Source organism: Macrotis lagotis, chromosome 5, assembly GCF_037893015.1.
Source record: "Macrotis lagotis isolate mMagLag1 chromosome 5, bilby.v1.9.chrom.fasta, whole genome shotgun sequence".
Classification (NCBI taxonomy): domain Eukaryota; kingdom Metazoa; phylum Chordata; class Mammalia; order Peramelemorphia; family Peramelidae; genus Macrotis; species Macrotis lagotis.
Window position 1 is genome coordinate 213,866,924 of NC_133662.1, and position 12,653 is coordinate 213,879,576.

The 12,653-nt window shown below is 40.6% G+C and overlaps 2 protein-coding genes across 9 annotated transcripts in view; both read right to left on the minus strand.

Annotated features, from left to right (window-relative positions):
* The window catches only part of SLC16A4 (solute carrier family 16 member 4), a 28,009-nt gene extending 24,177 nt beyond the window's left edge, over window positions 1-3,832 (minus strand). For 2 of the 8 annotated variants that reach the window (XM_074188380.1, XM_074188379.1), the window contains exons 1-2: window positions 1,336-3,832; window positions 266-385 (exon numbers count right to left, since the gene is read on the minus strand). In XM_074188380.1, coding sequence (XP_074044481.1) covers window positions 266-349 — 84 coding nt within the window. In that variant the 5' untranslated portion in view covers window positions 350-385; window positions 1,336-3,832. Of the gene's footprint in view, window positions 1-160 lie in introns of all 8 variants that reach the window. The other 6 variants (XM_074188384.1, XM_074188383.1, XM_074188377.1 and 3 more) reach the window with 5 other exon arrangements.
* A 251-nt stretch (window positions 3,833-4,083) lies between these two features.
* On the minus strand, window positions 4,084-8,327 carry LAMTOR5 (late endosomal/lysosomal adaptor, MAPK and MTOR activator 5). Its single transcript, XM_074188385.1, has 4 exons — window positions 8,221-8,327; window positions 8,017-8,078; window positions 5,099-5,216; window positions 4,084-4,275 (listed from the first exon to the last, which is right to left on the minus strand). The coding sequence occupies exons 1-4, from the start codon at window positions 8,253-8,255 to the stop codon at window positions 4,215-4,217; spliced, it is 276 nt and encodes a 91-aa protein (XP_074044486.1). The 5' UTR covers window positions 8,256-8,327; the 3' UTR covers window positions 4,084-4,214.
* Window positions 8,328-12,653: the final 4,326 nt, after the last annotated feature.

A 12,653-nucleotide genomic window follows, 5' to 3' on the forward strand; every position in this document is an offset into this window, starting at 1 on the left:
GCCTTCTGTGATACGTTCTTGTTAGGCCGGGCATTCCTGTGCCAAGGTTTCCCATGACTCCCATACTTGCATATATACTTGGGGTAGGGGCATTTTTCTATCAATATCCTTGCAGCAGCCTCCCAGACGTTGTTCTCAGTAAAGGAACAGCTCTACTCACTGTGTTCTCCCCATGTCCCAACTGCCAGGAAGCTACAATAAAGCAGTTAATAGTAGTTTGGATATTCTGGCAGGAAGGAGAAAATATATTCTCACAAATTTTTACCAGGAAGAAATGAAATACTATCATCCATCCCCATCCTCCATCAAGGGGTTCAGTATAAGGATGTAACTTTGTTCCCTTCAGCATGATTGATTCCACTTCTCTCTCACTCGTAACAGAATCCTGTAAGAAAGTTTTCTAGTTGTAGTTTAAGTCTCTAAAAAGTTTTAAAATTCTATTCATTTTAGTGATTGCTTTGCACTCCACTAATTTAAAAAACTCATTATCTAATTTATTCTATCCTCTTTATTTCTAAACTTTTAACAGGTTCTGTGACTTCAACCTAAGAATTCTTTTTGGTCTACGCTAGATTTACAGTTTTGACAATTTTCTAGTCCTGTTTTTTTTTAAACAAAATTGACATCCACGTGATAGCCCCTGAGACTTATGCTCTTCCAACTTATCCGACCTTCATAACTTAAGTATGTTTGTAGGTCAGAAAGAGATAGTAATCACTCTAGTTGTACTATAAAATGGTACCAAATTCTGACCATTTTGAAAATCTTTGATACAAATCCTTGATACATCAAATTGGGGCATTCCTGATTTTCTCACTTATTTGAGGGGAGGGATGTCTGATCATTCCTGTTTTAGTTGAATGAAGAGCATAGTTCTCTGGCAGAGTCCTTTTCACCCCAATTTCCTATGAGTTTGTCCAAACTAATTCCTTTTTACTTCCTTAGCACCTCTGTATGGAAGTACTTACAATGATAAAGAATTATAGGCTCCCTCTTCTCATTAATATCCTCTATAAGGTCTAATTTCCTCCATAAGGTTAGCCTTTCCCAACCTCCAAAAAATCTGAGGCATGTTAAAATACCTTCAAAAACCTCTATCAAAGTTAATGTTAGAACAGGGCCTAGTTAATACAATGCATTGGCATGGATTAGTTTATCAGATCAGGATAAGTGATGGTAGTCAGGTAGGACAGACTCAGGTTTGGGGCATTATGGCAACACCAAATACTTAAATTGCAGGACTATGATGGAGGGCAGGGAGGGGACAGGCTGGTATTGGGAGAGGAAATGTATCCCCACTAACAGTCAAAACATAAAATTCGATTTCCGACTTACCTTTTGAAGTGAAACTCAGGAAAGAAAGCCTCAAGTAAAGCAGTTTAAGAAGAAACGCAATTTATATCATCTTGGATTTTTATTCCCTTTCAATAGCCTCTTGCTTCAGCACTATGAAACGTAGCACAAGTGAGCATTTATGAAAGTCTGAAAAAAGAGCAGACCGAGCAAAACCAGATTTGGTTCCCAATGGACTTTACTTCCTGAAGGGAGGAGCAAAGTCTGTCATATGATCTGAACAAAAATTTTTCCCTAACGGCCTTTTGCTTGGCTCAGATGCAACCCACCCTAGTCCCAGAGTTGCTCTGCAGTCTACAAATCCTACGAAGGCCACAATGCACCCCCTTTCATTCTTAATCACTTAAACTTCAATCATACCGATTTCTTCTCAGTGTCCCTTGATGTCCAATGATTCTGGGAGCTCTTGGATCAAGAAAGTTAGCATTTCTTAATCTTGGCTGATAGCTATGACTCGTCTCCTTTGAAATTTATAACACCCCATTAATTTTGGTGTTCAGGTTATTTCCCTGTCTTAATTTACTTCGATTATGCCCTTCTAAAGAAGCATGGAGTGATGAAGTTTAAGATGTGATCCAACTGAATTATACAGGGCCCTTTTTATTCTTTTTTCCTCTTGGCTTTCATGACACTGCTTTCCTGGAACTGACCCATTTCCACATAACCAATACAGACAACTAGTTTTATCATACCCATTGTGGCTTAAGTGCTTGTTGATTCCTACTCTCCTGAATTTAGTTCTGTGCAATTAGCATCATCAACTTCCCTACTTTAACACTTCCACGGATAGCTTTCCTCAAACCTGTCCAAAACTGAACTCATATTTGTTAACCTGCCTGCCCTATTTCTGTTGTTGGAGTACCACCACCCTCTCCGTTACACATGCTAGGTCAGAATCAGTTTTTTTTTTCTCTCCACATCCAGCTGGTTTTTGCATCGGCATCTATCTCCTCCCAATTAATCTACCACTATATGGAATAAATCAACATTTCTTATACCTGGCTTCCCACCCTTCAGTTATCTCAAAAGCCAACTTTTTCTTACCTTTCAGATGGAATGTAGATTCCATCGTAAGGTGGTCTCCACCTGCTTCAACAGCCTTCTTTGACTACTCTGCTTGATACATTGTGGTCTTGTCAAAATAATCCCAGATTTCTCCTACTCCTAGTCATCCTCTATAGAAGTTCATGCAACACATCCACACCCAAAATGCAGTTCTCCCCACCATCTTTAAAAAAGTAGTCATCTCCCCCTTTTCCTGAAGCCCTCCCTTTCCCTTATTATACTCTGATCCTCAAAGGCATCTTTTTTGGCAGCCCCAATAAAGTAATTTCAGTATCTTGTTGCATGGAAGTGACTGAATTCTGGAACACACAGTTGGCAAGAGCTAAGAAGGTACAAGATTGTGGGTCTGATGGCATTTACCAACTGGGAATCAACCTGGCTCAAGTGGACATTCATATTCAAATTGGCCACAGGATGTCAGTGTCACCACTCCTAATCTAACAAGTTCAATTGCTTCTATTAACATGTTTAAGTGATCTGAGGAACACTGCACATTTACATCTTAAACATCCCTTATAACCCTGTAGCACAGGTAATGCATTTAAGTATTTAAGATGGGGACATTTGTTCATGTTTCCTGACTTCAATTTTTTTCATGGGAAGACAACAGGAACTAGAGATAGCTCAAGAAGCTAGAATGGTGGGGTGAATACACCATGCTGACATTTACTAAGAATAAATGTGAAATCTTTCACCTAAATCAGAAATATCTAACCACCTAGGGAGAGTATGGGGAGGATAGGGCTAGAAAACAGGTGTGGCATTCCTGTCATGAGTAGTCTGAGGCTACATGAGCAATAATGTTGTCTTATACTGATTAGAATGTCCCATGAATGGGGCAGTGGTGTTTGCTTCAGGGTATCACAGTTTAGGGGAGAGACCGAAAAAAACTGAATGCTTCCAGAAGGCACACAAGATGAAGACTCAATGTTCTGATCCACATATGTTTGTAGGACTTGAAACTGACTTCATATGAGTGATATTCAAAAATCGTCTTCAGAGCACAACCTTATCACAGGTGGATTGGAAAATGAAGGGTGGCAAATTTTAGCTTGATACACGGAAGAACTTCCTTAAAAGGTTGCAAACTGGCATTCAATATTTACTGCATGGAAAATATATTAGAGAATTATTTTCTCCTACTGTCAAATTACACTTTTCCCCCCTAATACCATTGACAGTTGCTCTCAGTGTAGAGCAACAAGGATTAAATTTAAATTAACACTTGTATGAGATCAAATATTTGCTTGCCTGCTCATACATGGTATTGAAATAAGTATCATATAAACTTAGGTCATATTCCTTTCAGAAAATTAATATTTCAACAAAAATATGCTAAGTGTCCTTTGCTAGTGAAATTAAGGTTAATTAACCATCATATTCCTACCACTGACATCATTCTTCTGGAAAAGACAAGGACTTTAGGAAAATTGGGAAAAGTATGAAGTTGGGATCGCAGGCCTTTTGAAAAATAGAAAATATTGATTCTGTGCTGTATAGGCTATATGATACAAACATTTTATACAATTTAGGAAAAGCTCATTGCTTTTCTCCAGCTATATTTATTGAGCATACCCAAAGAACAATTTGAATTGACAAGTCCCTTAAAACATTATTACTCTTTCTCACTAAGTGCTTACCAAAGACAACTTTAAAAATAATAAATAGGAAAGAAGCAAGTATTACATTTAATGGCTAGCCTAAGTACTGGCACTTAAAAGTGGAGCAAGAAAAGAGAAATGAGATGAAAAGATTTGTTTGAGTTCTACAATTATTTGGGAACTAGATCTGAGAGATCAAGATGCCATTTTGTGCACTGCCACGGTGATGCCATCATGTTTCTGGATCATTATATTCCTGAAAGGCAAAGCAGAGGAAATTTAAAAATGTTTATTCAACAGGTCATCATAGGCTGGTCTCCAAATGAATGACCATATAACACTCTTATTCGCTTTATTACTGGGAAACAGAAGAACAAAGTCACAGCTAATGTGATTGGGACATCACATTTTAAAATAGTTTGGGTACATGTCAGTACTATCACGGAGAAAAATATTTTCTTTTAGGATAAAGCCTCTGTACTACTCATTTCTTAGTTCAAGGAAATATTAGGTCTATATTTATATAATGTACTAGCAAATCAGTTTTTAGTCTAATTTCTCTTAAGGTATTAACTTGATTTGCTAATGTGGGAATTGAGGCTGAGGTTGAAATAAAATTTGAGGACATAATGAATTAACAAAACTAGTACTGGGCATAGGTAAAAGCTATCCATCCATTTGCTAAAGCTGAGAATGTTAATGTCTCAAGGGATATGTGAACAGAGTTGAGGGGTTTTGTGAATTTGGATGAGAAAAAAAATTACTTTTAGTTTCACTAGCCTCTAAATTGAACCTTTCCTTCAATTATGAATGTGGGGGGGCACAATAACCATATTTTGAAAAGAGGTTCACATCTATATACTTTCTCAGTCTGCCAAAAATGTTCATAAAACACAAAAAGATAGAGCTTCTGCTTTAAAGACATGTAAATTCCCCTAAATAATATGGAAAACCTTTCCAGTCAGTCCAATGATAGTACTGAAATGTGAATGACAAATGGAGTGCTAATTTATTTGATATACAATTTCTCATCAATAAGGGAAAAGGGAGGGTCTTTAAAACTTACTGTACATACTTACCCATTGTCTGATTCCAGACAGACTACAGGAATGTCTGTTGGGTCAGAGGTTAATTTGGCTGCTTGTTGGGCTAGGACAGAGATCACCCCAGCATGTTCATCTGACAGGGTTCCACGGCCTGAAAAAAAGGCACACACACAAATGCTCCAAACTAAGCATCTATTATTTGGGATGTTAGTAATAAATAAATCATGGAGTTCCAATTCAATGAAGAATGTTTTGATTTACTGCCATCTACTCTAACTGCACAATCAAGTTAAGTAATTGTCACTTCTTAAAGAAAGGGTCACTGTAAAGCTTTGCCCTAAAATTTCATGTTTCACATCTTCAAGGGGATGAAAGTTATATTTCTAATCAATCTGGAAGTTACATCAACTGAAATAAGAAACTGATAAAACAAACTAATTTCTTTGGGGAGATTGAACTTTTTTTTTACTAAACTCAACCACATATGTTCCCTGAAGTCCTGTGTCTAAGATCATCAATAAGGCCAACTCATCTTGACAATGCAGGTGTACTCTAAGCACTTTATTTCTTGTTAGAGTAAACTGACTTTATTTCCTGAGGTGGGTTTTTATTGATGCCTATTTCAATCTTGGATAATAGGTAAGTCTCCCTAATAAGTTTACTTCAATGAAAAAAAATATTTTTTGAACTTTTAAACACAAAATAAAAGGGGACCAAAGATGATGAAATATAAGCCACAAGTCCCACCTCAAGCGCAGCTTGATTTTCCTTTAGCTGTCCTGCTTGTGTTTCCTTCTGTGCTTAAAAAAAATGCAGCAAATAGGGTATAATCTTCCTTGTCACTCCCCCTTCCATTCAGTTTAATTCACTTCATTACTAATTCCTTACACAATCTCCATCTTTTAACTCTGCCTGAGGTCTGTGCAGTTCTATCATCAGCAGTCTTAGGTTTGTCTCCCTCTAAGCACTATTGCTGCTGCCTTTAAGAGGCAGATGACCTTGCCTCCTACTTAACTGATATGCCCCAATCCCTTCCTCTTCTCCTTACTCCATATTCAAACACTCTTCCACATTTCTACCCATCATACCTATCCTCTTTTACCTCAGTCTCTGAGGACAACACAGCCCTTCCTAAAAAGGCAAGTACTTATAACCTCAATCTCATCTTCAAAGAGCATCTTAAATCATTTATTCCCTAATTCTAGGGTGGGTATTTATGTAATGGGATTATTTGGGAGATTACACAGGACAGGGAGATAACTACTCTCATCTACTGACTCACCCCCCACAAGCTTACAGTTGAACCTGTATGTCCCATCGTTTAAAAATTTATTTGCCTCTGCCCTCCCCACATTGTTGCCATACTTTTTCTGTGCCAAACTCCTTGAGAGAATTTTCTATACCCTGGGCCTCTATTTCTTTATCAGACACTCATTTCTCAACCACATATAATCAGGCCTTCTCCAAAGTTACCAAGGATCTCCCATCTGCCTAACACAGTGGCTTCTCCTCAGTCAAAATGCCCCTTGACTTCTCTGAAGCTTGACCATCCCTTATTGAAGATATTTTCCTTTGGATTCCTTGGTCTTGCTTTCTCCTGATTCAAGATGTCTCCTACCTCCTTAATGTGGCTGCACCTCCAGGGCCACTCTTGGATGTACATGTTCTCCCTGGTTTAGTCTGTTCCCATAGGTTCAATGTATTTTTACACTGATGACTTTCAAATTTGTACTTCCAGCTCTGACTTTTCCTAAACTCCATTTCTACATTGCCAATTGCTGCTGGATGATAGTTTATCACAAACTTAACCTGTTCAAAACAGAACTGTTATCTTCACCTTTAAACCTCTTCCCTTAAAATTCCTTGTGTTCTGAGGGTAGGAATATACTCTCACATCCTTAGCTTGTCCCTTTCCTTCTCCCTCACTCCTCTTCAACCACTTCCCAACTCTCATTGATTCCATTTCCTCTTCACCCGAAATGGTTATAACCTTAGTTTGGAGCTTTATCATTTCTTGCCTAAATTTCTGTGTTATAATAGTCTCCTAATCAGTCTCTTGACTCCCAGGCTCTCCATTCTCTCAGCTACCAAATTTACTTATTTATTATTTGGGTCTGACCATGACACCCCTCAAAAATCTTATGTCTGCCCACTGTCTAGAGCAGGATGTACCAATTCCTCAGCCTCCTATGATAATAACTGACAGTATTTTATAGATATCTCATTCAGGATCAAATCAGCTTTATGAGGCAAGCCTTGCAGATCTTATTACATACCCCATTTTTACAGCTGAATAATCTGAAATTCAGTGAAGTTCAGAAGCTTGCCGGTGATCATGCAATTAATGTATGGAGGTGTCTCTCCCTTAGATGATTCCTTCTTCCAGTGACTATTCACAAAAATCCTCTATGCTACATTGAAGGTCAATGTTTTCTATAGTGAAATGAGTAGCCACACAATGAAACCACAGATTTTTTTTAAGTTCAAGTAGATTAGATCCTTGTAGTTCCAGTAATGAAAATAATTTAGAAATAAGCATCCTTATAAAACGGAAGAACGCTGATCATCATGAAAAGGATACTATCAAGTCTTTTTTTGTTTGCAAAGCAAATGGGGTGAAGTGGCTTGCCCAAAGCCACACAGCTAGGTGATTATTAAGTGTCTGAGGGCGGCTTTGAACTCGGGTCCTCCTGACTCCAAGGCCGGTGCTCTATCTGCTGCGCCCCTACGTAGTCGCTTCTTAAGGAACACCCGCGGCCAGTGCGGCCTTGCCATCCCCACCTGCGGCTTGTGTCCCGAGGGCCCTTCCCCCAAGGATTACCTTCCTTTAAACTGCACCGTTTTTTGCTTTTTTAGCTGCAGCCGCGCCGCCCCCGGAAAAGGGGGTGCCACTGCCTTGGCTCCCGCCCCCCGGAGTGCGAGAGGCCGGGCCTGCCGACGGCGCTACTTACAGCCCAGGTTCAGTCCCTGCGAGTCCGTGCACAGGACGCCCACGATGGACGGGTTCTTCATCCTAAAACAGAGCGGAGGCCGCGGTCACCGGGGAGGGCTTGCCCGGCCCCCCGGGGCGGCCCGCCACAGCGCCCCGCGGCGCCGCCTCCCCTCCCTCCCGGGGCAGGCCTCCAGGGAGCCCCCCGCGGGCCCGCGCCGCTCACGTGTCCTCCAGGTGCTGCTCCAGGGCCGCCTCCATCTCGGGCCGGTCAGCGGACGGGGTGCAGGCCGCACGCCGGACGTCGCGTCACGTGACCGCCCCCCGCTGGGCTCGTAACGCGATCGCAGTCATGTGATCCGGGCAGCGCGCCGCCGCCGCAGGACGGCGAGGCGGGCGGGACACAAGTCATCAACTCGCGTTCTACGCGAAGAACCCCGCCCCTTCGCTCACCGCCCCCCGCCGGGGCAGGAGTCTGGAGCATGCGCAGACGCCGCCAAGCGGGGCCTCCAGGAGAGGGACGCCGCCTCCCAGACTCGAGAAGCCTCCGGTCCCCGGGGCCCCGCCCTTTGACCCCGGCCTGCCCTTCCCCCACCTTGGGGAGGCGGAATCCTTCCGCAGAATAAAACCTGGCCTGGAGTCGTGGGGAGGAGGATGGAAGGAGTCTGAGGGGGCGCGTTCACACCGGGCTTTGCCACCGACCAGGGGAAGTCACTTCTCGGAAAGGGCTAGAACAAAACCGGGATCTTGTGTTTAGCGGGGCTGTTTATATTCCGTATTTTTATTTAATTATATAGCATAGATACAAACATAAAACACACATACAAATATATTTAATACAGAACAGTTAAAATGTGCATCTATAGAACAAATAAAAATAAATTAAATCGTTGAGGTTTATCATTTATATTGTTTTATATATACACACACATTTTCCCCAAAATCCAGTTCATGGAACTCAGGCCCAAAACTCCTGAACGAAGCCAATTTCAACCCTCTCTGTTTACTTAACATGCCTGTCAATATCCATATTCCTGCGTGGATTTAATATACAAAAATACTTTGTAAATCTCAAAACAGCCATTTTCTTCAATAAACTCCAGTGGCTCCCTTTTAATCTACAGCATCTAACAGAAAAATCCTCTATTTGACTCAGATTTCATAACCATTCCACACCTGGACTCACCCCTAAGGGCCTCTTTGATCTAGGCCTCTTTGCTCCCACGATACTTCATCTCCAAAATGGGAGAGGCTTATGCTGTACCTCTGAGTCTCCCCTTCCTCTCATCCCTACCTCCAGGCTTCCTTCAAAAATCAGCGAATGTCCCTTAAACTTAATGCCCTTCTGAGATTACCTCCCCCAATTTTATTCATGGTTATTTGCCCCATTAGATTGGAAGCTCTTTGAGGTTCTGTCTTTTACCTCTTTTGAAGTAGTCCCTGTCACATAGTAGGTCCTTAATAAATGTAAGATTGGACAAACAAGATTGAACAATGGGGCACAAATACCTCATTGCTAAGAACTCTGCTACACTTGTGCTCTAATTTAATTGCTAATTGTACTGAGTCTTTCTTCCAGCAGCATTTATAAACATGCCCAGGTCTTCCCTATCCTTAAAAAAAAACCCCAACCAAACCTTTAATTTTTTTCCCCCCACATTAAAAACTCCTAGGGGGAAAAAAACTGTCTATCTTGGTTAGCTACATTTCCTCACTCAATTTTTAAGTAACTCGTAAACTAGCCTCAGGCCTTACCCATTAAAATGAAACTGTTTTCTCCAAAGCAATCAACTATTTTAAAATAGATTTTTACTATTTTTTTAAGTTTATATTACCTAGATCTCCTCTTGTATTCCTCCCTAGTTCTTCCCTTTAACTACCTATGAATTTGAAATAAATATATCTTAGTATTATTATGAAATAGTTTCTGTTTTGTTGACCTCCTATTGGGGGTCTCCTGAAAGGGTCTCAGGAGAAGTCCCTGGATCCCACCTTGAGAGATCCACTGAGTTAGACAGAGCAGACTTTGTAGAAGGGAAATTAATAAGCCTGGAAAAGGTGACTGGGACTAGACTGTGACAGGTTTTAAATATTTGAAATTCAAAATGGCAACAAGGCATTTCATCCTAGAAGTAAATGGGAGCCACTGAGCGGATTTCCCTTTGGCTACTCTGCAAGGATGAATTGGATGGTCATTGCAATAGTTTTAAGAGACAATGAGTATAGAGAGACTGGGACTGATTAGGAGAGATGTTGTAGGAGCTAACTTCAAAGCTGATTCAGTATGGGGGGGAGGGAGTGAGGGAAAGGGAGGAATTGCGGATGATTCTGCTGTTGGAAATTTGGATGACTTCAAGGATGGTGGTGGTTGTTGTTTGTTCATTTCAGTCATGTCTGACTTTTCATAACCCCATTTGGGGTTTTCTTGGATAAGATATTGGAGAGGTTTGCCATTTTACGGATGAGGAAACTGAGGTTGCCCAGGATGACATAGCTAGTGTCTGAGGCTGGATTTGAACTCGAGAAGATGACACTCTACACTATGGAACCACCTAACTGTCTTAAAGTTTTTATATTTCCAACATCAAACACCCACACCATGTGCGTTTAGTCTTGTCCAACACTTCAGAACTCCATGAGTATGATCATACTGTCCATAGGTTTTTCTTGACAAAATATTGGAGTTTGCTCAGGGACACACAACTTATAAGCATCTGAGACTAGATTTTGAACTCACTGTTTTAACCTAATTGTCCTTATTTCCTGTGTATAAGCATCATCTTAAATGGCCCTACTCACTCCACCATTAGACAACTTTGGAGAGGATAGTATCCGTTGAATGGTTGGGTCCGAAACAAGCTTTAGAACTCTTCTTCCCTTTACTTCCCATTACTCTTCTTCCCTTCCCCATTCCTTTGCAGGCTGGAAGGATCCTGTGCTAAATAAATATAAATACAGGGCCAAGGACAAGAGAAATTACAGAATAGTCAAGTCTTGCTTGTCCTGGTTATAAAGTTAAGAAATAGAGAAAAGAGAAGATTTCCTTTCTTTTGCTTTCCTTTTTTCTTTTTTCCCTCTTCCTTTTAAAGTTTTGTTTTGTTTATTTCTTACATTACAATAACTTTCTGATGTCTTTTCCTTGTACAAAGAAAAACTAATCTATCAGTGACTTATACCCCTATATTTTCCCCCAACTCCAATTCTTCTCCAGAATGAAGATTGGAACTTCTGGTTTGGAGCCAAGATAGCAGCATGAAGCTAAAAAGCTCCCAAAGCCTTTTCCTAGGGATAAAAATCCACTTAAAAAAATATAGAGACTCCTCTGAGCAAAAAGGAAAGTTTATTTTGACTTTTCTCTAGAAAAGGGCATACTCCGAGTCTCACAAAGGTAGTGAAGATTAAGGAACTGCCCCTAGGTGACAGTCAAGCAAGATTATATGACCTAACTTGATTTCTCTCCTCCCTAGCCCCCTCTCTTCCAACCTAATTGGTTAAGGTTCTTAGTTACAATCTTTACATGAAAAATCTACCCAGCAAGAAAGAGGAGAATAAAAGGTTTTCATAAAATATTACCTCATCATCTAGATGGTGAGGGTATCAGAAGAAAATTTCTAATGACCTTCTGTTAAATGAATTAATGTCTGAGTATGCAAGGTCTTCTTAGTTTAGCATTTATCAAACAAGAGAAGCCAGGCTATTGTTCTCACAGTCTATTATCAAATAGGTGACTAACTAAGACTGAAAGGTCTCTTATCTGGAAGTATTCCACTATTTCCCTCCCTAACAGAATCAATGCAAGTTCTTTCTAGAAATAGTTCACTGTTTCACTACCTAGCAGAATCAGGAGGGTGTCTGACTAGGAATGCAATTCTTCTAAGAATAGTCCAAGGGTAATAATCTGTCTTCGTTTTAATGATTTTTAACCCTGAGAGGACTTCACTAAGAATATTAACTCTTAAGAGGGAATTTTCCACTCGCAACCAAGATAAAAGAGAAGATTCAAAGAAGTTGTCAACTGTAGGCATTGTGGAAGATCTTCACTGAAGGTCTGTCTCTTTGGGGGAAAAGGGGAAGTGAAGCCCAGGAGGTGGGAGAACAGGGAAAGCCAGCTGGAGGCTTTTAGCCACAATACAATCCAGGTTCCAACAGCTTAATAATAACAGAAGTCCCAGCAGCTAGATAGCAAGACAGCAGGGAGGATTCCAACCCTAAACAAAGTCTGAACCCTGAAAGCACCAGGGTAAAAGGCAGGACTGGGTTGGGAACAATTCTCTGTTAAGTCAGAACCTGGACATAAAGTGTGTGTGTGTGGGGGGAGACCAAACCTCTGCAAAGGCAAGGTCTGGACTGCATAGGCAACATCCTGGCCAACAACAAACCCTGGATTGGAGCCCAGTCCCAACAAAATAAAAGCTTAGATCTATATTCCATATACCCCAGGAGCAGAACTAAAACAGCAAAAATGAAAAAAAAAAGCTAAAAGAATGCTCACCATAGAAAAAGACTTTACTGACAAAGATGACAGCAATGCCATGTCTGAAGGAAAAACCTGTGAAGCATCACTCACAGGGAAAGTATCAAATCAGTATATAAATTGGACTCAAATGCAAAGCTCATCAAAGAGCTTAAAAAAGAATTTAAAAACCAAAGAAGGGAAAA

What these genes read in the sequence shown, in the direction of transcription:
- LAMTOR5 (XM_074188385.1), bottom strand. Translation starts at nt 8,255, where the DNA reads ATGGAGGCGGCCCTGGAGCAGCACCTGGAGGACAC. An exon ending in GCAGGGACTGAACCTGGGCT is followed by an intron (nt 5,217 to 8,016) that starts GTAAGTAGCGCC and finishes CCTTTTTTTCAG; the next exon opens with GCCGTGGAACCCTGTCAGAT. An exon ending in TGTCTGGAATCAGACAATGG is followed by an intron (nt 4,276 to 5,098) that starts GTAAGTATGTAC and finishes TTTGCCTTTCAG; the next exon opens with GAATATAATGATCCAGAAAC.